The following is a 27,367-nucleotide window of genomic DNA, read 5'->3' as shown; positions in this document are numbered from 1 at the left end:
AGAATGCAAAACCGAGCTGGTTTAAATCCTGCTGCAAAAACTGGCCACAATTTTGAGATGTTGCTGATCATTCAATTTGTTTCTACCCTTGTCTTATTCTCGATCATGAATCAGAAAATCTGTGAAGTCTAAAATATACAAATTGTAGAAAAACATAAAAAGTGTAAAAGTGATAATTTCTTCTTTCGTACAGATGTGTCCTTACACATCTTTGCTGCAGTTTCGTCAAAAAGCCCCTATCGGCGCACCAGGTCCAATGAGACTCTGCTAGCGCCAAGCATCTTTTTTTGCCGAAAACGTGTCTAACTCACGATGCTGGTTAATTTGAGATGAGACACTTGTATAACTGTGCGACTGAGTCTCTGAATCTGTATACGAAGTAGGGATGTGCGCCAGATCATTTTACTGGATTTGGCTCCTTATTCGTTGTCCGGTTTTGGATTTGCCAAACCTGCCGTGACTAGCTTTGGATTTTTTTTACAAAATTGCCAAAAAAGCTAAAATCACACAATTTCGGCTTTTTTTGTTTCTAGAGTATTATTAACCTCAATAACATTAATTTCCCGTCATTTACAGTTAATTTAGACAACCTCACAGCAGTGCCACCAGTAGTTAGTCCCCCCTATGCAATGCCCCCAGTAGTAGTCCTCCTTATGCTGCATTGCCCCCATTAGTAGTCAGGCCCGCTGGGAGCTGCGGCGGGCCCGGGTAATAGGAGGCGTGGCCTAATCGCGGGAGGCGTCGCCACGCCCCCTTCCCGGAAAAAAAAAAAGATATGCAGCGCCGCTAAGCGGCGCTGGGGAGGGGGGCACTCTGTGCCCCCTCAGCCCTACTCAAAGCCAGGGGGGCGCGATCAGTGTGATCGCTCCCCCCACAGGCATAGGAGACTGTTGTGGCTGCTGCTCAGCAGCCACGAGCAGTCTCCACTGCAGCTCAGCACACGCTGTGTGTGCTGGGCTGCTGAGAGGGAGGGGGAGCGGCGCTGGACCCGGGCCCCCGCCGGGCCCCTCAGGAAGCCCAGGCCCGGGTAATCTGTACCCGCTCCCCCCCCCTCTCGGCGCCCCTGGTAGTAGTCCCCCTTATGCTGCATTGCCCCCAGTAGTAGTCCCCATTATGCTGCATTACCCCCAGTAGTAGTCCCCCAATGCTGCATTGCCCCCAGTAGTAGTCCCCATTATGCTGCATTGCCCCCAGTAGTAGTCCCCCGTATGCTGCTTTGCCCACAGTAGTAGTCCCCCTTATGCTGCATTGCCCCCAGTAGTAATCCCCATTATGCTGCATTGCCCCCAGAAGTAGTCCCCCCTTATGCTGCATTGCCCCCTTAGTAGTCCCCCTTGTGCTGCATTGCCCCGTTAGTAGTTCCCCTTATGCTGCAATGCCCCCTTAGCAGTCCCCCTTATGTTGCATTGCCCCCTTAGTAGTCCCCCCTTATGCTGCATTGCCCCCTTAGTAGTCCCCCTTATGCTGCAATGCCCCCAGTAGCGGCCCATTACACACACACACAAAGATAAAAATAAATAAAAACCTACCTGAATCCCCACTCCTGCGCAACCGCTGCCGTCTGCTCCTGCCGTCCACAGCGGGGGTAGCCGGAAGGCGAAGCTCATTAGTGAGCTCCAGCCGGCTCCCTCCGTTGATGTAGCAGCCAATGAGAGTCTCATTGGCTGCGATAACAAACACACAGCCGCCTCTGGCGGCTGTGTGTTTGTTACCTACACTTGTGGAGCCCTAACGTTGGATCCTCTCGACGTCAGGAGGATGACGTTCAGATCCTCGCGAGGATCCGAGTCAGGCGGGGAACACCAGAACAGCATTCGGGTGGACTCGGATCCCCGATGTATGGAGCGGTTCGGATTCCATAGAATCCGAACCGCTCATCCCTAATACGAAGCACAACAATTTCATTTCAAGTACCGTTGTGCTTCATATACAGACTCAGCTGCACACAGATATGCAAGTGTCACATATCAAATTAATCAGCACTCTCTGCTCATGCCTCCTGGTCGCATCGCATTGTGACTTAAATGCATTTTCACCAAAGGAAGATGCACAAAACTAGCAGACTTCACAGGACATGGTGGCTCACTCACGCCAGGCAAGTCGCGCCGTGTGGGGTATTGAGGCTAGATGCATAAGGATGAGGACACATCTGTACATCACTATGGAACAGAACCAAGAACAATGAAACAATTTTTTCCTTGACAGATGCCATGGAATTTAAATGGATTCTGATTGAAATTGGCCAATCATAGGAGGAGTTACACAACTTTGTCAAATATTAAAAAAAAAAAAAAATTTACCACAATTATTATTTTTTTTTAAACAACTGGCAGCCACATGCCCTGGAGATAAAATGTCTGACACTGTTTCTCGCTAATAAAGGAAAGCAGGGGCAGGATGTAAAAGATACTTCCAAAAAAACACAGATGGGAAAGTGTTTTTCAAAGGAAAAGTCAACAATAGACCACGCTGTGAAAATGACTGGAGGTGACACTCAGAAATGTGAGCAATTACTGTTTAGCAGGAGAGACCTCAGATCAAAGGGAGTTTATAGAACTTGTACGGAGTACAGAGAGAGCAAGCTGGGTGGGCCAAACCATGCCTATTTATCCTGTGTACTTCTCTGAAAACCTCATCTGCCTAATTTGCCTCCTAGGACCAAAACAAGTATACAAGATCCGGAGTTCTTTACAATGTATTTACGCAATCACCCTGACTTGTTGTTCTAAGACGTCTTTCTTTAGGTGTCATTTTTCAAGGTTATGGCTGTTTGGGTGGCAGGGTTGCTATCGATGTTTGCAGAAGACTCAATCAGAGCTCTGACAAGATGGCAGCTGTCACATGTATGAATAATTTGTCTGAGAAGGAAGGCGTGTAGCCAAACCTCAATATATTCAGAACTGTAGTACCATGTAAGCAAATTAGCCACATGGCAAGAGTAGTATTGTTTAGGGGCTCAGCATTAATGGGTCTATTTACTAAGCAGTGTTAGGAGACAGAGTGAAAAGTGATAACTGATATGGTGCCATCCAATCAGCTCCCAACTGTCATTTTTCAAACACAGCCTGTGACATGACAGTTGGGAACTGATTGGCTGGCACCTTATCACTTACTTATCACTTTTCACTCTGTCTCCTAACACTGCTTAGTAAATAGACCCCTAAGGCTCCTATAAACGACAAAAGTGTACAACCGTACGAATTTCTAGATCAAAATGGCAGCTCCTCCAATGGTGGAAAAGTTTGCAGCGGAGATTGTAAGAGCTGGGCATATTGAGGGTGTCCCTTGGTAAGAGTGAGTTGGCCACACAAGCTTCGCTAGTTTTGCAATGACGTGAAGAATCCATATTGAATTTTGCAGGAGAGAATTGCCGAAATGAGATAAAGCTGTGGAGTGGGTGCATTTAAAGGGACTGTCCCTGGTTTGTCTTAGGTAACACATCGCCCCCCCCCTCTCCCATCCTATAGAAAAGGACTTAATGAACCTGAGATATAACGGAGGATTCGTCAACATATTTAGCATTACAGTGACTAAAGAACTGTATCTGCCCTCTGTATATACAGAAAGACATAATTATTGCAGTTTCCTGTCTGTAGAGGTGAAGCTGAAAGACTGCAAGCAAATTTGTGTATACTACTTATTTAAAGCCAAACTGATGAGGCTTTAATTGGTTGTATTATACCACTTTAATATCCTCCCATTCTATCTATTTAGTGCAAAACTCCCACCAGCTACACATGAGACAATACGGATGAGCCTGCGGAGCCTTAGGACAAGAATAGGGTGTATGGCTGAAAGCTCCCTGTTGTATTTACAGCACAGTTCTCTGTAACGTTCACACAATACAGTGCACACATTCTAAGCATCCTACATCCATTCCAATGACGCACTAAAGACATATTTTCAACTGGAGCTGGAGGCTTTCACAGGAAAAATATGATTAGGATTTAATAAAGAAAAAATGAGACCTCAGTGATGAGGCAGCAGCAGCAGCAGGGTACCCTACACATTCTATATCTCTTTAAGATCCATTGTTACCTTAGCAACCAACACATCACATTGTATTTATAGAACCTTGGATCTGCGGAGAGCTAATGTATTCAGTACAACAACATAATTCCCCCTTGGCAACGAGGTAACTGAGGATCGATGTCAGTAGTAATGATGAGAAATAGCAAGTGCTGACAAAAGTCCCCATATCCCACCATTATCGCAGCCCCCTCCTCTTTCCGTGTACTGCAGAATCTCTCATAGGGGTTTTTTACTGATGACTTAGGATTTAATATATTACATTTACTAGGCCAAGCTTCTATTTACTGTTAGCCACTGGGACATTTTATGCATTTAGCCTTGTTCCTTTTACTCTGCAAACATTTTATGGCTCCAACTGGACATTCCCATAAAAATATGTTTATAGAATATAAAAAGTTAAACACGATAGAAGAGCGTTGTATACTTTGTGTGTAATCACTGGAGGACAGCAGGTTTATTAATCGTAACATAGAGGTCTAATAAAGATAAAATGGGGTATAAATTTAATTTGTCCTGATTTTTCCATTTTATAAAAGTAAAAGGAAGTATTCCTCTCTCTATTATCTTGACGGCCTTTCTTGGTTGAAAAATGTTTTTAGTGTTGTTTAACTGTAGTGAGGGGCGAGTCCCTGTCATAGCAAATAGATAGAGGGTTAATTAGGGGATGTAGTCGGCATCCCGGCGATTAAGATGACGGCGGTAACAATCCCAGCTCCACAAACACCACCGCCAAAATCCCGATGGTAAATATTAGGTTGGGGTTAGGCATCAGGGGGAGGGCTAGGTACTAGGGGGTGGGTTAGGGAGCAGGGAGGGTAGGGCTAGGCTGCGCGGGGCGGGTGTTAGACTGCGGTAGGGAAGAGTTAGGCAGCAGGAAAGGCGGGTTAGTGTTAGGGGGAGAGTTTGGAGTTGGGGTACTTACCTGTAGGCGTCAGGATGCTGACGGTCAAAATACCGACAGCGGCATCCCGACTGTGGATCCCGTGGATACGAGTATGGGATACCGGCCGTCGGGATCCCGTACCCAGCCCTTAATTAGTACCCTATGCAAAGAGCCTGTTTATGGGAGAATGGAAATACTGGCTGCGCCGTACACAGCACAGATGTGCGGTATGATGAAAATTAAATACATGACTTGTATGAATAATATAGCCCCAAGTTCCAGCAAAATACGTCCCAAAGTCCAGCACATACTGGAACTGATGGAGTGTGGTGCTGATGGAGTGTGGTGCATACGCCAATTTGCAGAGAGTATTTGGCGTGTTTTTCCATAAATCAGTACAAGCGATATGTATGTATTTCAGCCCTATATTCCCGTGCGACTGAAGAGGTGCAACTGGGCTGTAATGAGGCATTTTCATGTAGGCAATGATCAGGCAAAGCACGTAGGCGCAACTGCAGACAATAATGATTTTTTGCACAGAAGCATACAGATTTGTCCTCATACGCTATTGCTGCTGTCAGGCCAAACAGCTCTTTCGGGGCGCCAGGTCCCTTGCGACACTGCTTGCAATGAGCATCTTGTTCTCCCAAAAATGCGTCTTAAGCCGCATACACAGTAGATGATAAGTTGGACGATATGAACGATAACGATATTGTTATTATTCATCGCGTCCAACATCGTCCATTGTGTATGCGGTAAACGACCAGCGGTGCCGCTCCCGCGGATCGTTGACGATATCTTTCATCGCGTGAACATGCAGGCCAACCTGACAATATCGTCAGTGTGCATGTTCAGGGATGAGGGAGGGTGCCAGCACTGAACGATATTGTTAACGATATCGTTGAGTGTGTATGCTCAATGTCATTAACGACATTGATCCCGGCAGTTCAGGGGAAATACTAGACGATATCGCTCATGGAGCATATTGTCTAGTGTGTACGCGGCTTATGTCGCAATGTTATGTGACAAAACTGCTTCCAGACTGCACTGATTAATTCGATATGCGACAGTTGTACGTCTGTGCGAGTCTGAATCTATATAGGAAGTGCCATGACGCAGCGGCCGCGGCTTTTTTAGACACCAAGTTCCGTTGTGCTTCGTATACAGACTCATTCGCAACGTTATGCGCTGCACAGGATACAGCGCTAAGGTTACTTTTCCTATTACATAGCAACGGACTGCTTTAACCGGACACACCGCTACAGTTCCTTAAATAATCAGTCACAATAATCTGTTCCTTAATCAATAATCAATGTAGTCAATTAACAATTAGGCTGCACAGCTTTCACTGGTGTATCACTGAATTCTTACAAGTTAAATAAAGAGTTGGTTATTCAGTATACCATTATCCTTGTGCAATATCTACTTGTGCGAACACTTCCTGCTTGAAACCATCAGTGGCTGGGCAAATTATTCTCCACATGAATTTTGCAATGATACAGTATTATCTGCTTTGTCGGAAATGGAAGATGGTTATAAAGGATCATTACGCTAAAATGACTACTTAACATCTCAAAAGAAAAAAAGTATAGCTTGGCAATGTCAAGTGAATATACTGCTGTTTTAAATGACTGCTGTTCTATTTCTGTGCGTTTAAGTAGTCATCTGAACTGCACACGGTGAAGGCAGCCATTTTGTGGCAACCAATCAAATTCTATATGCAGTGTACCTCAAGGTTTTATTTCACAGGCTACAATCTCCTATATATAGGTCACACAAAATGGCCGCCTCCACTTTGTGTAAATGACAGCCCCACTTTAATGATATTTAATTTCTACATCCATAGCTTCCACTTACATAAGTAAATAATATATATGAAGAAATAGGTTATAGGCTTACGTCAATATGTAGTGAGAAGCACGCCAAGTGACGTTATGCAGAATGGGATGTGGCACTAAGGGGGTAGGGTTAGGTACTAGGGGGGAGATTAGGGTTAGGCACCGGGGAGGTAGAGTTAGGGGTAGGGAGAGGGGGAGGGTTAGAATACCGACCGACAGGTATCCTAACCTTGTCGGGATGCTGGCTTCGGCAGTTTGCCGAACGCCGGCATCCCGTACCCAACCCATGCAGAATTTAGGCACTTTAAAACCACCAACTTATAAAAGAATAAGAAAGCAATGATTCTTACCTATATGCTGAGCGCAGGTGTCACAATACTCTGCATACAGGGACTCGAAGCAGTTACAGCAGTAGGGACGTCCTTCTTTCATAATGTACCTCTGACCGCCGAGCACGGTTTCACATTCAAAGCAACAAAAATGTTTCATGTGCCAGTGTCTTCCTTCTGCTTCTGTACATTCATCTGCAAAAATAATCTAAAAGGGGGGGGGGGAGAGGAATCAGGTTTTCTGCGGATAAGAATTGTTCATAAACTTGAAAATGAAATATCTGAAAGACAGATCAATGGAGATAACGGTGTGGAAATAAAAAAAAATAATAATTGGATGGATGGATGGATGGGTAAGAGCAGTTTGGTAGAAGTGCTTACCCAATTATTTGAGGAGACAAATATCATTTCAGCGAGAACACAGTCTATCAGTTACGTAGGATCTCAGTGATGTCACTAGTTCCCAGTGAAATGAGAGGATGCTCTTAGCCCACAAAATGGCTGCCTCCATTGTGTATAAACAAAAGTAATGGGTAAATGTGATGTTAAGTGGATTAGCCTAAGGCATTTTAATTTCAAATAATTAACATTTTTCAATGGTACTTGGTGTTCCGTACATCATGATTGTAAAAGCTGTGATACAAGGTTAGTTTTTTGACATTGTATAATAGATTTTTTTAATGTATGCATCATCATGTTTCTTAAAACGATCAATTAATTTTTACATTTCCAGGGTGAACAGCTCCCGCATATTAAAGAACAGGGCTGATACACAAACATCACAAATTTACTTGATAATGATTTTATGTGTGGGGGCACCGCTTCTTTGGAGTCTATTGAGGGTGATGGTGCCCCCAAAACTGCAAATATGCAGAGGACAACCCTTCCCAATGTCTGATCTTTGGACCATTAAATAGGTATCAGCTTCGCTATATGAAGGTGTGGTTCGGATTTATGTGGTCTCATTTTTAAAATGGTGGCGGATATATTAGCACTGTATGCAGACCCCGTGTTTTGGTTTTGGATCTGGATTAATCGTCATGTTTTGGATTTGGATTAAAAAAATAATTAAAAATCAATTAAAAACATCAATAAAAGTTGATAAAAACAGCTAAAATGTCCGAATCCAATACCCCAATTCGGTTTTTAAATCCGAGTTACGAACCGAAAACAGATCTGAACCAGGACTTGGTTTGAACCGGGACACAAAAGTAAAACCAAACCTACTTTGAACCCCTAAATTCAGGCGTGTTCGAATTTCAGAAATCCGGACCCGCACATCTCTAGTTAGCACATTGTTCCCCTTCACTGAACAATAGTAATGGCTATGCATATTATCTGTGTCAGGGCTATTAAATATTGTTTATGTATGCGAAGTTGGCCACAAGGGGTGTATAGCGAGTGATTTGCATGTCTCACAAAGCTTCCTGTGAAAATTCAACCCCTCATTTGTAGGCCTTGTGGGACAATGATATTTTCTAGCTGCTTTAAGAAGGACTATACTGTATTTTGCTTACTGTGTGGGTTAATGTTTTTTTTTCTAATCCACTTTATCATAACATTAATGTTTCTGGAAGTGGTTGCTAAAATTTATATAGCTCATAAAAACATTGCAAAATTGTTCATTCGGTGGATGAATTTTATTTTGGGGAAATAATATAACATTAACAGCCTTTTGTGCTTTGGGATCACACGACTGCAACAAAAAAAAGTTAATCTGCAGACGGCCTCCGGGCTCTGCTTAATCCTACTTTATCCTATCAAGGGATGTGGCTTGTGGTGTGATTTTTGCTGAATAGTAACATACTGAGGTGAGATAAGACAACAGCTATTTCCAGGACACATATGCACAGAAATATTTCCTAGAACATCTGTAGGGACTGCAACCTTAGGCATTTTCACATAATGTCAGCCCTTCAAAAACACACCACTAATCAATAATAAAATAGCAGATTACTGGCTAATAGCACAAATTGCAAAGTTTTTTTTTATTTTTCATTTTTCTAAATAAGAGTAAAGTCTTTTTGACTGACATGGTTTATACGTTTTAGTGAAATGTTTCAAAATGGACGCAGACTTCAACAACAGAAATAATTTATCCAAGTTATTTCATTGTAAATTTAGAACTAGTTCATGCATAAAAATGTACACATGACCCTGGTTTTTGAAGAAGTAGATAAGCTTAACACAGTGTAGGTGTCCATTTTGTGTAGGATCCATATTCAAGTGATCTTATGGGTTGTTAATGAATTGATAGGTAGAATTCATGTGAAGGCTGGTTCAGTCATATTGGTCCAGTCTACATCAAAATGGCCACATCCTCTGTGAGTATAAGCACAGGCTACACTATAATAGATCTGTCTAAATGTGATAGGGCATCTCTCAATCAACATGAGGTCTATTTATCAATATGACCCTGCTGATACCTTGGATTTACTAAGCTTTCTGCGGTGGTGCCGAGCGGCTGAGCCCGGGACCTTATGCTATCATCTAGCAAGAGCCCACCGCAGTGCTGATTTCTGGTGAGGAGGCTGTCTTTTGGAACCACATTCCCATGTTTGTTATTATTTGATTCTTTATGTTTTTATGTATGTCTACTATGGAATCAATGGAATCATTACTTTCCCATTAACTTTGTGGGTAATTCAGGTCTTTTGATATATATAAGGCACAATTAAGCGCCAACCTTTAACACGTATTTGTATTTTATCTGAATCATTGAAGTTGGATGTCACTTCGTTTTGTGTTATAGGAGGCTGCATGATTGTTTTTTTGCACACAGTGATATTATTATGATCTTTGACGTTGTATGGACTGAGAAAGGATTGCATATAAAGGTGGTCTTAAAGACTATGGGGTCTATTTATTCATGATAGGCGCTACCTAAAAATTAGCATTTCCACTTATCACGACAATGCAGATTTTATTAGCTATGAAATTTTTTTATTTCAGGGTTACTAAAGGCAAAAACGCAGCAGCGATGCCGGCGAAATGCGCATGCTGTATACTGCCAAGAGATGAAATGCAAAGCTTTTGATCACTTGATCAATTCCGTAAAGCCTCTGTCCCCATACAGATCTGTAGCGATGGGGTTAAGCGGCGCAAGGTTAGCACCAGAGAAATCTCTCATGTTAACCTTTTGATAAATTGAGAAAAGCCCTCTCTCTGGTTAAGACACCGGAGAAAGGGTTTTTCCTAGCTTAATAAATGACGCTTAAATTTAAAAGTGTGAAAGCACAAATAGAGGAGAGGATTACAACCATTAAATAGGGTGATCTTTACATACATTAGTGAAAGGAAAAAAACAAAGGGAGGAATAAAATAAAAGTAGAAAAGTGCATCCATGTGTGTTAAATAAGTGACAATTATTCAAAGGCTGCTGACAGGTGTAATGCCAGGTGATCAGAGAATGGCAAATGCGGCTCAGCTACACAAGAAACGGCCAAAGGGAAAAATATATCTATGTGTATGTGAGTGTAACATTATTATTATCATGGAAATTGGGTGGAATCCCCTTTAAAAGTAGTTGACTGTCTCTGCACTTCATTCAGAATCTCTTTGACTCAAAGATGGCAGCATATATGGGGGGAGGGGGTGTGAGTCCCGAAACGTTGGTTTACTCATGTGAATACAATTTATTTGGCTAAGTGCCAATTAAGAAGTGCCTTTTTAATAGCTTATATATAAGCACAGGCTACACTATAATAGACTATATATACACATATATATATATATATATATATATATATATATACTGTAAATACACACACCCACACGCCCATTAAACAGGGTGTTCTTTACATACATTGAGAAAGGAAGTGGTAGCAAGGAATAGTTCTGTTATCTCAATCCTGAGTTAAAAATATAAAAGAGTGCCCCTTGTCAGCGAGAAGCAATTGGGCTCATCTTCCTTTCATAAATATGCCAGTGATAGTACCGGATGATATGAAGTAAGTAAGAGTAGTGTCGTTAGACAGTGGGAAAAGCCCATAGATACTTAGCTGTATAGGAAGACTTATTAGTAGTGCGAAGGAAAAGTATGAATAGTATTTTAGAAGGCAGCACTTTGAGGATTTCTGTAACAAAGGCTGACACTTTGAAATTGGAGGAGGACTGAAAGGCAACATAAGGGTAACACAAATCTTCTTATGAGAAGCGAATAAGATTCATTGGAAGAGTTTCCAAGCTGTGGTGAAGACCCATACAATAATAACATTCAAGAACATGGGAAAAAACATATTGATACTGTTAAATTGCAGATAGTAAAGATGACAAAAATTGTAATCCACCCACCCCTCATAATATCTAACACATCAGACACACACAGACTAAGTGACTAGATAGGACTGTACGTCCTTAAATGCTGCTAAATTCCATGTTCCAATGTGACCAAAGGCCCCCTGCAGGAATGTGTGTCTGTGTATACAGAGCGGGCACCTGTTTACACTATTCCTTAGTCGCTGGCGCTGACCATTCAAAGTACTAGAATGGTCAAACAACATAATTGATTTCCCATCACTGAAGTGTATTATGCATCCCAGAAATGAATCATCCTGCTGGTGGTGGTCCCACATCCAGCAGGAGATCCAAGAAGCCTTAAACACAGTGGGCTACAAGACCTACAATAACAATTATAACCTGATCCATAAATCGCTTAGTAGTACCACTCACACATAGCAACTTTTGAAACACTTCCCAGAACTGCAGATAACTGAATTGAAGTTGTGATTGGGAGGAAGCATTTTGCTGATGTACACAAGACTTCCAGGGAGCCTCCTTGAGTCAAAAACACTGAATAACCGGGGCCATGTATACTGCAAGACATGCTCTCAATAATCTGCTTGGGAACCCTTACACACACTTTAGAATTGTTATATTGGCTGTAAGGTTTAGTAGGCCTTAAGTGGCACAGATTTCGAGAGAGTGAGAAGGTTATAATACTTGGTAAGTAAATTCATGAGATTGACAGGAACAGAGAGCAGAATATTGAAATCCTATGGACCGCCATGTGTGTCATTGAGCCCAAGGGAGCTTTGGATTTTGTGCGATTAGTCTGGTCTGTTCTTACCTCGTCACAGGCTGCACACCGAGGCTTCAGGCACTCCGCGTGGTGCCGGCCACAATAGATCTTCCCCTCCTGATAGAAGTAAATCAGGTCGACCAGCAGCTCGTTACATATGGTGCAAACAAAGCATTGAGGGTGCCAACAAATGCCATGCCCGGCCCTTGATGCGAACACGGCTATGTCCCCTCCATTGATCTGACCTCCGCACTGCAAAGCAAGGAGAAACGGCTCATGGAAATCGTATAGACATCTACTGACAGCGGGAAATAACAATAACACTTATATAATAATAATAATAAAAATCGGAAAGTGCTCATCATATATAATAGTAAGAAAACTCTCATTCATCAAGTGCTCTGCAAATGATATAATAGCCCTCATCACACAAGCGCTGATAAATGTTTGCCTACTCTCAGTAAGTCTACGGATAGCAAAAATGTAGCGTCATTTTTACCCGTAGGTGAAAAAAAAATTCTCATCTTATGGTTATTACATTTTTGTGCACAATAGTACCAACAAATGCTGAAACTTGCAAAATCCTTTATTACATTTCCTTATCAATCCTGCTCCTGCAGATGTTCAATTCTGGAGACATTTGGGTACAAGAACAATGTAAGTGGAAAATTGGATGCTCCGTACTTAGAAGACATGGCGATAGTATACAAGGGACATTATAATACAAAATGGTTGTTTAAAAAAATACAAATTATCAGCAAAGACCAGCGTTTCCCAAACTTTCTTGAACCACGGTGCCTTAGAGTATCGGCATTGTTTTCATGGCACCCCTAGGCCAAAAGTTTCTTATTGAGAAATTCTGCAAAAATTAATAAATTAAGTAAATTGTGCTAATATGTCACCCTTAGGGTCAGTTATATGCTGGTGGACAGAGTTGTGCTTCTGTATGTCCACATATTTTATGTTTGGCCGCCACCAGCACTAGTTTTGCCTATCACATTGACCATATATAATTGTGTATTTGGTCTTGGATCATCAAGCCATGGCACCCCCGCAAGTACCCCGAGACATCCCAGGGTGCCATGGCACAGTGGGAACCCCTGGCATAGACTTTAAGATGAAGTACAGAATCCCAGACCCTATGATCTCACAGTCCAAAGAAGAAAACAATATATAATCATGATTATCGGTGTAGAACATATTTAAAAAAATGGGTGACCCAATCACTTTTAAATTGCTCTGGGATAATACAACAAAATTATCCCTGTCAACCAGGTTTTTCAGTGTAACATAGCTATTATTATTATTATTGTTAATAATCTTTATCAAAATAGTGGCAACAAATGATGTCCAATCGTTTATTTCAGATACTGCTCTTCTTGAGCTTTCAGTCTAAATTCTTTGCCAAACACACACCAACGTGGAAAGAACATACAAACTCCAAACTGATAGGGCCCTATTCAGGTTTAAACTCCAGGGCTGTGTTTCAGCAATGCTAACCACTGTGCCACCATGAAACGAACCCGCCTACACGCCGACATTCCTTTGTTCAGTTGGCTGATGTCTTTGTCACTAATGGGCCTGTTGACCTCAATCCCTAACCAAGCTCCTTTTGAGTGTCTTTGGCATTGCCTGCTGATGTCATGCTTTTTCCCAGGCCAACGGCAATATCCATTTGCCTGCAGAGACTGTCCAGGGCAACCAGGATGTGTCCTTTCATCAGCTTTCCTCTGGGTTGGCCAAGTGTAGAGTTTAAAGAGTTATTCCTAGGCAGAGAGTTTCGTGGTACAGAAAAATGCCATCTACGACCGTAAAATTGTGTGCAACTCCACATGTGATGATCTTAAAGGAATTGGTTATCTGCGTAGACTTTTGTTGCCGGTGTGGAATATACCCACATTGTACATGCTATTATCACACTACAACCCAGCTCCTCTTGTCACAGTGGTATCTTCTCATTATTTAGCAGCACAGGTCATTAATGCAGGTCCCAGGGAGCCTATTACAGACTGTATCGTGAGAGGCTGCATCTAATAACACAAACTGCTTAGCCTTAAGAACCCATCCTGATGTGATGCCTCAGGACTTACAGCCTCCTCAGGGGGCATGTCCGGCCAAATGAGCTAAAAAAAAAAACCCAGCAAAAAAGGAGGTTCGAGCAGCGGCGTCTCACATGCCAGGATTATATGACAAAGTAATGTTCTTATAGAGTCTTAAAAAGGATTTAAATAAACTAAAATGGGAGCTGTGACTAAACTCTTCATCAGTTCTCTCCTAGACACGACCTTCATTAAAACCTGACGAAAACCTTTTGTGCAGCTATAATTATGTCAGTGCAGAATACGTGAAAGTGCCAGAGGAAATTGTGAGCAGAAATTAGATCACTAGGGTATAACAACAAGGCATTAAATTAGATTTCTAATTTAATCCCAACGTTACTAAAAGGTCTGTGATACCCAATAATGAATTGTAGCATTATCTGGTCTAATAACAGTGACCTGTTTGAAACACATTTTTACATTGGTTATAATGACACACGCATTTATTGTTACAAATCTTTATAGTGTGAGGCTTCAGGAATGTTTGGCCATATAATTAGGCATTTTATTTCTGTCCTCTGCCAATTCTAGCATGGTTGTGTTGAATGTGTTTAGGCTTTAATGGCCAGATGAGTTCTCTTGTATCTCGTTCCCCTGGGAAGGCAATCTCAGAGACTGCTCTGAATGTGCTCGCTTGAACGATTGCCCAGAGGCAATGTCCGCTGGCGTGCGCATAATAAACCCAAAAGAGGGATTATTTATTTTTCTACTACATTCTGTATAATTTATGTAGTTTAGCAGAATGTTTCCTATGGTACCTGCAGTTTATAAATCTTCTGTCTTCAGAGAGTGAGCTCATAAGCACCCCGGCATACATCCCTGCCCCCTTCTGCGGCTTTGAGTCTGCTGATGACATCATGGATGGGGGCCAATTTTTCAGTCTCAACAAGTGACTATGACATATGAAGCTTTAGGTCTAAATCCACTGCCTCTGCTTTTCTATTTCCATAGAGGAGCTCTGGCCTTAAACAGCCTTTGTACACATGCAGCTTTTAGCAAGGGGATGGGACAGTTGACATATTGCTGGGACAGAGCCCTTGGTTCAGGACAGTTGGGGAGGTACAGTATGCTCTAACCAAACAGGTATACCTAGCTACAAATGAAAATCCAAATGACCAATGAACACATCAGAATTCAAGGACAGTTGGAGAAGTTGCCTATAGCAACCAATCAGTTACTAGCTATCATTTTACTAAACGTACTTGATAAATTATAGTTAAAGGCTGATATGTTGCTATGGGCCACGTCTCCATTTATCCTTTTAGTTGGTTTGATACAGTACATCTTCCACCATATTGCCACATTTACACAAACTGGTTGACCAAGCAAAATTAGCGTACATGTCCGACTTGAGGGTATATTTATTAAAGTGCGGGTTTATAGAAGTGGAGGCGTTGCCCATATCAACCAATCTGATACTACTTATCATTTATCTAGCACCTTCTAGAAGATAATAGCTAGAATCTGAGTGGTTGCTACGGGCAACATATCCACTTCTATAAACCCGCACTTTAGTAAATATATCCCTTAGAATCAGCCCCTATATGTGGACATCACAAAAAACAGATTCATCTTACACAATGTCCCGGTCTCCCAGCTTTGGCTGCAGTGCCAAACGTGTCCAAATGTGGTGTCCTGTGATTTGTATTATTGAAACAATGGACCACCAGTTTAATCGGGATGTAGTCGGCATGCCGACGGTCTGAATACTGGCGCCAAAATCCCGACAAGTCGGGATCCCGGCACCAGTATACCGACCGCCGGCATCCTGAAGGTAAGTATCGGTGTGTTAGGGGGAGGTTAGGGTGCAGGGTTAGGCACTAGTGGGAGAGCTAGGATTAGGCACCAGGGTGGGAGAGTTAGGATTAGGGTGCGGGGAGGGGGAGGTTAGGTTTAGACACCAGGGAGGGGGGTGTTCGGTATAGAGTGTGGGGAAGGGGGAGGTTAGGCTTAGGCACTAGGGGGGGAAGGTTAGGGTTAGGGTAGGGGTTAGAAAAACACTTAACTGTCTTCTGTATGGGTGTCAGGATTCTGACTGTCGGGATGCTGCTGTTGGTATTCTGACCAGCGACATCCCGACAGCTGGGATTTCATACCCAAACCATTTAATCAGCAGCCTGTATTTACCTGCTCGCAGATGGCTCCCGTCATGGTCACCGGGAATGGCCTGACATTTCCTCTCCCCAAATTCTCTCGTTTTCTTTGGTTGCTAAACAGCTTTAGCTCTCGCTTTTCCTCCTCATCCAGAGAATTGCAGTAGCGAACCTGGAACAAAAGGAGAGATTTCAGCTCTCGAACCTTCTGCAATTATATGAGTCATACTGTTTCAGACATTGAAAATCAATGACAACTAAGACATTTCTAAATATTTAGGATTAGTATGAAATATTGGCTGTTTTTCTATGCGGGAAAGGCTGCAACAAGGCTGCTGCAGAGCAAAAATCAATCGAAAAGATTGCAGAGCAATTATAACATGAAAACCGGGCAGCTGTTTGCTGTAACACTGCTTGGAAAATGACACAACACACACAACGACCAATACACAGTCTGCCCACAGTCTTCCCTACCTTGCACCCACTGCTATGGCTATAGTTCTGCCCTTGGCTGCTGATGTTTAAGAAGCTCAGACTGAAGCAGTTGCTTGTCAACCCCCACCCTCTAAACTGGACAAGCAGTGCATTGATCTGAAATACTCTGTGCTGCCTTAACTAATGCTCTGAATTAACTGTTTTTTTCAAACACCGCCCTTTTCATCTAACGCCTGGACATACTGTATTTCCTCAGCTTTGAGGAGTGAATGCAGAAATAGTATTGACCATAGCGCAGTGAATATAAAAACAGTTCAGCTTGCCAGACAATGATGCTGTCCAAACAAACAAACAAAAAAAAAGCTATATTATGCCAAAATCCAGGATAAAGCTGAAGATCTAACGACAAGAATATAACAATTTGATAATGAGATAGATCTAGTGAGGTTATCCTCTTGTTGTGATGCATCTTGCGTCTCTGCAATACTGTTGGGTCAGCGCCACGTCCGTGCTCCCTCCTTATGACATGAGCTCAAGCAAGAACTTATGAAAAATGGCGCACAGCGCAAAAACAGGCACAGTAATTCACAGCATCCAATCAGCCTTTTGCCTTTATTTTGGGAACTGCGCTAGAAAAAAAAAAAATTAATATGGTTGGTTAATACTAGAGATGTGCGCTGACCTCCATGTTTTGGATCTGTATTCATCTTTGTGTTTTGGTTTTGCAAAACCACCCTCAAGTGTTTTGGATCTGTGTTTTTTTTTTAATTTGCTAAAAAGTTTTTAAAAACAGCTAAAATCATGTACTTTTTGCAATCCAAAACCCAAAATCAAGATTTAAAATAAGAATTTCGAACCGCGGAAAGATCAGAACTGCGACTCTGATCTATCCAGATCTCCCCAAGAGATCAGAACTGCGATTTGGATCTGTCAAATATAAAAAATAAATCACAAAATTCGTGTGGATTCGGATTTCTGGAGAACCGAATGGCATATATCTAGTTAATATGGCTAACAGCTCTTTTTCTGCATGCAGGTATCTCTACTGGTTTCATGCATTGCTCATTGGTGTACAGGCTGCATTAGGTCTTCCAATGTTACTATATTTGGGAAAGGGATGGGAGCTTGAGCTAAACTTGTTTCAATAACCATAAAACGGATGGTCCGTTCTAGATGAAGTTAACGTGTATCTGTCACTTACACCATTTATGCCTCAATTATGGATCATTCATCAAGGAATTAGCAGAGGGAAAGGTCCATGTGGCAATTGTGGGGGTGTGGTTCCGCATAATGAGTTATCGTGGCCACGCCCACCACTGTGCAATACCACAATGTCCTACTAATAGTATCATCGCACTTGCATTTCTCCCACCTCATTAGGGAAGTGGGTGGCCTACTCTGGGGGGACCCTCACTGGTGAGTCTACTGAGCAATTCGGGAGAGTAGGCAGGTATGACCAACAGAAAGAGAAGGCGGACATTTTTTAGGCTGAAGCAATATTCATCAGATGCAGCCTTTAACAGTATTGAGGCCATGACATTATTTGGTCTTAAAAAGACAAATTGGTGGATTTTACATCATTTTACATGAATTTTTCTTTAATTGCAATAAGTGAGAGGTGATCTTTTACTTCATGGACAAGGCCGATGCAATGCAGTCCGCGGGCTAAGCATTGCAGGGGGGCGCCGGGCTTTAGATGCGCCCACACGGCTGTTTGCTCTCTGGGGGCCTTTTTCAGCTGCGCTGCTGCCCTATGACGGGCAGGCTGAGGCAGCCATTGCAGTGTCATTGGCAGACCTGGCAGGGCAAAACTAAAGCTGGGTACACACCGGAGGGATAATTGGGCTTTTTTTTCCATTTCTTAAAGAACAAATCATCTACAATGTTCAGTGTGTACCGGCGATTGTGCGTTCCTGCGGTCGGTAGAGATGGTTGCTAGGTTTGATCTGCTGCACAATGTTGGACCGAATGCCCATCGCCCCAATGCACAGCCAGCATAAGGAGTGGTCCGGGGGTGGGCAAAATACAATTTATGCCCACGGTTGCCCGCTCAGGAACTGATTTAATTGCCTGGCATAGCTCGCCTCTGAGCGGGAGGAGCTAGTTCGTTCTCCTACCTTGTTATGTTGTTATAAGTAGCACCACTGCCAGCAAAAGCATGTAGATTGGCAGTTTACACGCGCGACATACGCAGTAAAGTCACGCTGTGCGCACACCCTATGTGTGGTATGCTGTGCCCAAGTAGAGGAGCAATGGAGGAGCTGCCTCAGCTGCGCATCGCAACATTTCCCTGTTCCTCCCCCATGAAGGAACAGGGGAAGTGTCGGCACTCTGCCTCCGGCAGCACAAACACTGCCCAATGTGGCCTATTAGAAGCTCACAAATTATCGCATCTTTCGGACATACCAGATGATTTGGCATGTCCGAAAGAACTGTAATTTGTGGTTGGTTGTGCAAATACACTGTACAATTATCTGGCCGATCTGCCAATATCTGGTGGATCGGCCAGATAATTGCATAATGTATGCCCAGCCTGTAATGCATTAGCTCACCACCATCCCATTCCACTTCCCTAAAGGCACATTTGTATAAACTGAAATGCAAAGTAGCAGTGAACAAACCTGATATACTGTAGAACTCCCAACTTTCCTCTTAAATAGGGACAAACCTGTCCAAAACAGTTTAGTGGGACATAGGTGATGGACACAGCCCCTCAATAACAGGGAATGGACCATCTATTGTTGTATTTAAAGCTTTAATTGCCAGAAATAAAAAAAGATTAAACACTTAAGTTAACATGCACGCTGTGCATCCTTAGTTAGTCTATGGATGTTCCGCCAGTATTTATGGTCATACAAGCCCCAGGCAGGCTTCCAGGGCATTCCTGGAACATAATTCTGCTGCTGATAATGGAAAACATAAGAGGCCACAGATCAATGGCTTATCAAATGGCTTTAAAACGAGTGTCAATAATGAATATTAAAGCCGATAAAGACTTGTATACAAGCGGTTGTTCATCCATCATTTTCATACTGCAAGGCAATGTGCCTAAAATAACAGGGTGATGAAGTCTGTGTCGAGACACTAGGAATTGAAAATTAAGCTGCAATAAAGACATTACGCTGGCTTTTACTGCTGAGAAAATATCTCTCAAAAGGCTCACGATAACATCTTCCAGATAGGAAACATGGTTGGAATAGAGGATCCAACTGTGTATGTGTAATGTTATATCAAAACGATTGTTTGTTTTCAGTGCCTGCTTTTCCAAACGGCACACAAAAAATAAATTGCACTTTTAGGATAGTTCTAGCTCGTTAAGTCTTGAAGAGGAACCTCTTTTTTAATTTTCTTTATTGAATTTCGGCAATAGTAAAATAAAGTCTTCTTTCCAGAACCACCCACATAACCTCCATAAGCTATCTTACCCAATTACATCCCCGCTATAAAGTCCACACATAACTTTACATATTTTGGCTTTCTTCACTTTCACCTCCTTGACCATAGGCCAACATTCCTGTGCGACTGGATTATATAGCCCCCACATGAACCTCTGCAATCTGGCTGGACCGATATGCAATAGTCAGAGCAGTAGCTAGACTTTTTGGTGCCCTGTGCCAGAGAGAGCATTGAGGCCCTCCCCCCCATTTTTTAAATAGGGACCTAAGATAGTGCACATGAAAAAGGGCCATGACTTCATGGGGAAGGGCCAGGGATGAGCTAGGGTATGGCCAGGAGATGCTGGGGATAAAAGAAGAGGAAGCTACTAGTGAGAATGATAATAAACAGAAAAATTGACAGGCCCAAACAGCGCCCCCTGCCCTGCAGTGCCCTGTGCCATGGCACTGGTCGCACTACCCTAGTTACAGCCCTGGCAATAGGTAGCACCTATCCTTGTGTATCAAGGCCTATTTCCCTACAGACTATATGCTTGCGAGCAGGGCCCTCTTACCTTTATGTCTGTTTGAAATTACCCAGCCTTGTTTTATAACCGTTTGTTCCTAATTGTAACGCGCAACAGAATATGCTGGCACTAGATAAAATAACTATTAATAAATAAAAAATAAATAAAAACATGGTGGTAAGTGCAGAAAAATTCTGTAAACCTTATTGAACCTGCACTAGAAAAATGACAGACGTTGATTGGTCATTATACTGTAACCTATATATACACTGTACCATGCTATTAATTAAACCTCGTCTGTCTAAACATGTAGCCGCAATCGCAGCTACAATAAGAAAATAGCTAAATTATTTCCATCTCAATTGTATATGGAACATGATATAATAAATCTTATGCATTAGAGCAGTGAGTATATTAAATACTGTATACAAAGCTTTGTTTAAACAAAATTTCTGTAAAGTCTTTTCTTAAAATGGAGCCAATTAATCCTGCTACTAACGGGCCACGTCTTAAATCGCTTGGTATGTTGCTGGCCAGGCCAACAGAGAGCTTTTGGCTTATTTTTAGGTCTCCACAGGTGATGATTGAAAAATAAATATGAAAACGTTGGGTAGAAAAGACATCCAGCGCGTTTAAAACTTGTTCTCAGATCCTACCCCCCCAAACAAGGTATTTTTTTCAGAGTGATGCGTATTAACTATGGCATCTAAAAAACTCTAAACAGGTGAGAGAGTAAAAATGACTGTTAGTTTGACATGTTCCTCTGTGTAGAACCTGAAAGAATGCCCCTTGGGCACCAGCATCAAAAAGATAAGGTTTGACAACCGTTTCCCCAGGAAACAAAAAATATGTAATGTAATACTTTGGGCAACAATATACACTCTTTGTACTCACAGTTATCCAGCTGAAGATGTGATCTGAGATAAGTTATGAAGACTGTGGACTCTCCTAGTACTGTGGGTACAAGGTTTCTGTAACCAAAAATCTGGTGGTTTGATTTTTTTTTGCGTAACCACAAAATAACTGGGCCCAAACCCTTCTGTAACTCATCCTCAATCTTTATCTTCAAACTAACGACAGTTAAGATGGGCCTACTTTTCTAATCGTTAAATATCATCCATTATTTAAACATACCACCAATTCCATTATAGGAAATCTGGTGGGACAATGACCCAGTTGCATGGTAACTGCCTGCTAACAGTGCTGTCCTACCACGTAGGTTCCGCCTGTTCAGATCTGCCCGCATAGAGCCCTGCCATTACTGAATCAGTCAGACGAAATGGATATAATATAAAAAAATACCTTTTGAATTAACAAGTGCTGTTATAAGAAGAATCTAAAATGCAGACCACATTATGGGTTAATGTTGAACTCTCGCAATCAATACATGGGTGCAGCTGGTCATATTAATGGGGGAGTAACTTTAAGGCCATAGTCCACCCTTGTTAACTAACCAAGGGGCCTATATAAGTTCAAAATCATGCAAAAATGGTAGCTTACGAATTATTTAAGTAACCCTTCATCCAGCTAAGCTACACTGCAGTACCCGCAAATCTCAATGTGAACCGCGGTCTGGGCCAATTTACTAAGCTCTGGAAAGCTAAGCTTGGCTCCGACAGCTAATGCCATCTTCAGGATAAGTTCTTTTTTCAAAACATTTTGCACGCACACAATGTTCCCTGTCGGCCCTTTTCATCATGTCCCTCTAGTCCCCCATCAGCATCTGTCACTCTGTCTGTAGCTCCGCATGCCCCAAGGCGCTAAGGAGACCCTGGCTTCCCTCACGCAGCTTGTCACGGGCACAAACATGATGACATACTTTTCATAAGCGCTTACATTATATAAATATACTATATTACATACACACACACATATATATATATACACACACACGCATATAGACGTCCAAATAGCGGCACTCCAGACTGAAATAACTTGGTACACAGATATACTTGTAATTATATATATATATATATATATATATATATATATATATATATATATATATATATATGAGTGAATACACAGCATATGGACTGTATTAAAAGTGCAATAAAGATTAATAACATTAATGTACAAATAAGAGAGCGATAACAAAAAATGCCAACATATGGGTTGAATTCAATTATCTAAATTTCATTCCAAGATCTCAAAAATTAATTAACCCTTAGGAGCGGTCTTCATATGGAGACTCAGTTGGAGATAATTTTCTGAGTCATATTTCACATCTTTTATTTTATCTCTTTGCTTTCATCTCAGCCCAACTTCTGCAGGAACTCCATCTATTATTTATTTACATTCTGGAATGTGACCAGGTTTGTTCAGATGTGCGCGTCCAAAAGTACACGGATCCAACTGCAATTCTTTTCCCAATGTTCCCTCTTGCCAAGTTGTGACGCCAAGGTCCACACTGGTGGGAGTTGCAAGAGGTTACAATATGGAAAGAGAAAATGTGATATGGGACCCGGGGCTATACAGCCAGAAAAGTGCACACCAACAGCAAGTCTACATAACAGCAAGTGATCGTATTCCAAGTCTAAAATAGTTTCTTAATTCACTAGACAAGAAAATGAAAACTATATTGCAACTGTTTCTTATTTTACCAGATGCGATCAAATATTATTTGTATGAACTGCAGAAATATAGGTCACAATGTAATATACTACTCACTCAGTCTATTCTCATTTTCTAAATATTTGCGCTGTCGGATTTATTTTTAAGTACATAACAAGTCTGCTGCAAGGACCAAGGGTCGAAAAGCCACCTTGTAAACTCCCCGAATATGTACATGTAATAAAACCCAGATATGAATAGAAACGCCTAATGCAAAGCATACACTTCACAGAGGGAATTCATAAACATATAGATGCTCGTTCGTAACTAACATCTTTGAAGGAAGAATAGACAATTAATTGTTTATAAGAAACAAACATTTGTGATGCAGGAACACTGATGAATCACGGAAATCTAAACCTTTAAGGGCACTATAATAAAAAATGAAAACAGGCATAATACAATATAAAGCTCAACTTTACATTAAGGTTTTTCCACCTACAGGCTACCTTCATTTATTGGCTTCTACTAAATGCAGAATGGTTTGTGTCCTGAGGGTGCAGGTTCATCTTGAATCTTGGGGCAGCAAAAATAATAACAATCTTTGAGTGCATAAACCTCCTTTAGAATGTAAGCTCTCACGTGCAGGGCCCTCTTCCCTCATGTGCTTTTCATTCTCTTACTCAGAGCCGTAACTAGACTTTTTGGTGCCCTGTGCCAGAAAGAGCATTGGCGCCCCTCTTATTTTTCAAAGGGACATAATGCACCCAAAAAAGGGCCATGGCTTCATGGGGAAGGGCCAGGGAAGAGATAGGAGAGGCCAGGAGATGCTGGGGATGAAATAAGAGGAAGCTACAAGCAAGAATGATAATAAACAGAAATTTGACAGGCCCAAACAGCGCCCCCTGACCTGTGGTGCCCTGTGCGACGGCACCGGCCGCACTGCCCTAGCTACGGCCCTGCTCTTACTTATGCTATCAACTATTCCATACTGCCTACAATGGCACCTAACCCTTGGTTTCTGTTGCTCTCCTGATTATTTGAGTGATAAGGCCGCTGTTGCAGCACTGTTTATATACCATGTCCTTGCCCTGCATTGTCTTGTACGGTAAGTCACTGTTCTCTTGTTCTGCTCAGCTGTTTATTTACTTTGTTAGGCGCTCCGGAACCCTTGTGGCTCCATATAAATGAAGGATAATGGGTAAACAAAACAGCAAAAAGGGAGTTGGAAACAATGAAGCATATTTAGTAAAAGTTACAAAAGAGCATGCAGAAGCTAAAAAAGTAATAAGTAAACGGAAGTTGGAAAATCCCTCTGAGAGGGCTATGAAAAGCTTTAAACAACATGCCTTATCCTCCGTTAGAATCTGAGTTAGGTTGCCAGTTGTCACTAGCTTAATATAACATTTGGGTTAAAAGGTAGAGAAAAAGGACTCCATCAAAATGGGGCACACCCCGGACAAAACAGAGAACAGTAGTAAAGACTGTATAGATGAAAATAAGATAAAATTAAACTTTAATTGGTATTTCTAAAATTAATCGAGAATCTAAAGGCAAGGCTCAAAAGACAAACATATAACAAATAGGCTAGAGACAGCCAAAAACACAATAACTCTGATTGTGCTACATAACAAGTCTAATGGTACCAATATGATAACCACATTAGTGAATCATAATACATGTGGTCATGCAAACGAATATATCAAGGAATATATTGATTTGGAATATCACCAATCAGCTCCAAGGTGATATAAATGATTCATTGTCAATAATAACATACTATGATCAAATATGTATAGTTGGCACATATACGTAAAAACTCAGATACAAAATTGCGCATGAATGTATCAGAATGACTCATAAATTCGATATTGTGACACGAGTGGTCATTTATATCACCTTAGAGTTGATTGGTGATATTCCAAATCGATATATTCTTTGATATACTCGTTTGCATGACCACATGTATTATGATTCACTAATGTGGTTACCATATTGGTACCATTAGACTTGTTATGTAGCATGATCCGAGTTATTGTGTTTTTGGCTGTCTCTAGCCTATTTGTTATATGTTTGTCTTTTGAGCCTTGCCTTTAGATTCTCGATTAATTTTAGAAATACCAATTAAAGTTTAATTTTATCTTATTTTCATCTATACAGTCTTTACTACTGTTCTCTGTTTTGTCCGGGGTATGCCCCATTTTGATGGAGTCCTTTTTTTCTACCTTTTAACTACACTGTTACTACTCCAGGGAGCACCCCCTGACTACTCTATATCCCTATTGTAGATTGATTTATATTTATTTTACTCCTGTGCAATTGTTCTCCTCCTTCCCCCTTCCTTCCTCTCCACTTAATATAACATTTCCATACTGAAGAAATTATGGTGGTACAAGTTTGGCGATGGTTGATTAATTATTACCGTTGATTTATACAGCGCCACCAGGAGCGCATCTACGCATTGGGCGGGATGGCATTCGTCAGGGGCGCCAGCCAAGAAGGGGCGCCGCCCGGCGATGCCACCCACGGCCAGGGGTACAAAAACATACTAGTTTTTGTACCTCACCTGGTGTCAGTGTGTGCCTCTGGGCAGTGTGTTGTCCAGAGACTCTCACTATAGCAGGCAGGAGCCACTGTTACCAGCGCCGGTGTCCGGCATCGCGCTACACAGAATGTTACAGTGAAGGCACTGCAAATAAACTCCAGCTCCCACAGCAGCCCTTGCTGCCAGGAGCTCCTGGCAGAAAGGGCTTTTGGGAGCTGTAGTTTCATTTGAGTTTGATATCTGTAGTGCTGTGCGGTGACAGACACTGGCACCTGTAATAGTGTATGCTCTGCACTGCAGCACCACCATTGCCCGGGGATGGCTTTCAGGAGGGTAATAATATAAAATTTATGTTATACAAGAATGGTGTATATATATATATATATATATATACACACACACACACACATATAATATATGTGTGTATATGTACATATATACAGGCTTGGACTGGGGCCCCGGGGATTTCCCCGGTGGGCCCCGATGTTTAATAGCCACGCCCTCTTTTGTGAGTGGGCGTGGTCTAGACCAGGTCGCATGCAGGGTTTAATTTATAGCAGGATGTTTAGGTTACTGACCCGGCTGCTGATCGCTGACCCCCCCTTCCCTGCACTGGGCTGTCTTACATCACCTGCAGCGGCATTCCGCGCTGTTCACTACTTTGTTTATAGTCTTGCCTGCAGAGTCCCGTCTGGTGTAAGCTGCTGCCCCTCCCCCAGGACCATCCACCAATGAGGTAGGTTTGTCTCTTCTAGACACGCCCGCCTCTCCTCTCTCTGCACGGACTCCTGTGGCTGTGGCTTCCTCCTCCCTGCACAGCACTCTGACATTACAGAGAGTGTGAGGCTGGCTGGAAGCTGCTTTATATAGTAGTGTGCAGCATGGATTGCTTCATGTCTCCTTGCACTTGCAGCAAATGTCTCTCTCCAGTCACCTGCCATGAGAATGGCTTCAGGTAACATAGGACAATAAAAAAAGTTAATAAGTGCAACAACCCCAAACCCCCCCCCAATCCACTACACATGTCCATTTTCTCTGCATCCCAATCCTTGGAATCCTCCTCATCTCTGGAATGTAACAGACCCTCTTGTCTTGTAACCCTCTCCCTGCCAGCCTCCTATTCCATGTACAGTATAGATTTTATTCCTGCTAAAAAATAGATTAAATATACTAGGTATGTATATAGAATATACACTATGTATGTATACTATGTATATGTATGCATGTGTATACTATGTATGTATATATGTATGCTATGTGTATGTATGTATGTGTATGCTATCTATAAGTACAGTATGTATGCATGTCTGTGTATACAATGTATATGTATGTAATATATATGTACAGTATGTGCGTGCATGCATGTTTGAATGTTATGTATGGTTGCATGTCTATGTATACAATGTATATGTATACTATATATGTATTCTATGTATAGTTAATTGTGTATGCATGCTATGCATATATACATGTGTTCTATGTACATGATTGTTTATGTACAGAGGGTCTGATTCAGAGCCGGATGCTATTTGCGGACGGTCGTTCTGATAAAGGGGGTGGCTATTTAAATGAACCGTTCACTCTTTGCGGTCTGTTGACGCCTCTATGTCTGAACGAGCGAACAAAACATGCGGTCGTT

The 27,367-nt window shown here is 41.9% G+C and overlaps 1 protein-coding gene across 3 annotated transcripts in view; it reads right to left on the bottom strand.

The window, feature by feature from the left end:
* The window catches only part of PRICKLE2 (prickle planar cell polarity protein 2), a 318,781-nt gene that overhangs the window by 26,023 nt on the left and 265,391 nt on the right, over positions 1-27,367 (bottom strand). For all 3 annotated transcript variants that reach the window (XM_088473394.1, XM_088473396.1, XM_088473395.1), the window contains 3 exons: positions 16,329-16,466; positions 12,151-12,354; positions 7,104-7,290 (listed from right to left, as the gene is read on the bottom strand). In XM_088473394.1, coding sequence (XP_088329520.1) covers positions 7,104-7,290; positions 12,151-12,354; positions 16,329-16,466 — 529 coding nt within the window. The remainder of the gene's footprint in view (positions 1-7,103; positions 7,291-12,150; positions 12,355-16,328; positions 16,467-27,367) is intronic.

The sequence above is a fragment of the Taudactylus pleione genome, unplaced genomic scaffold (assembly GCF_031769625.1).
Source record: "Taudactylus pleione unplaced genomic scaffold, aTauple2 ptg000135l, whole genome shotgun sequence".
Classification (NCBI taxonomy): Eukaryota; Metazoa; Chordata; class Amphibia; order Anura; family Myobatrachidae; genus Taudactylus; species Taudactylus pleione.
Note: the sequence above shows the minus strand (reverse complement) of the source record. Positions and strands in the feature narration are given on the sequence as shown.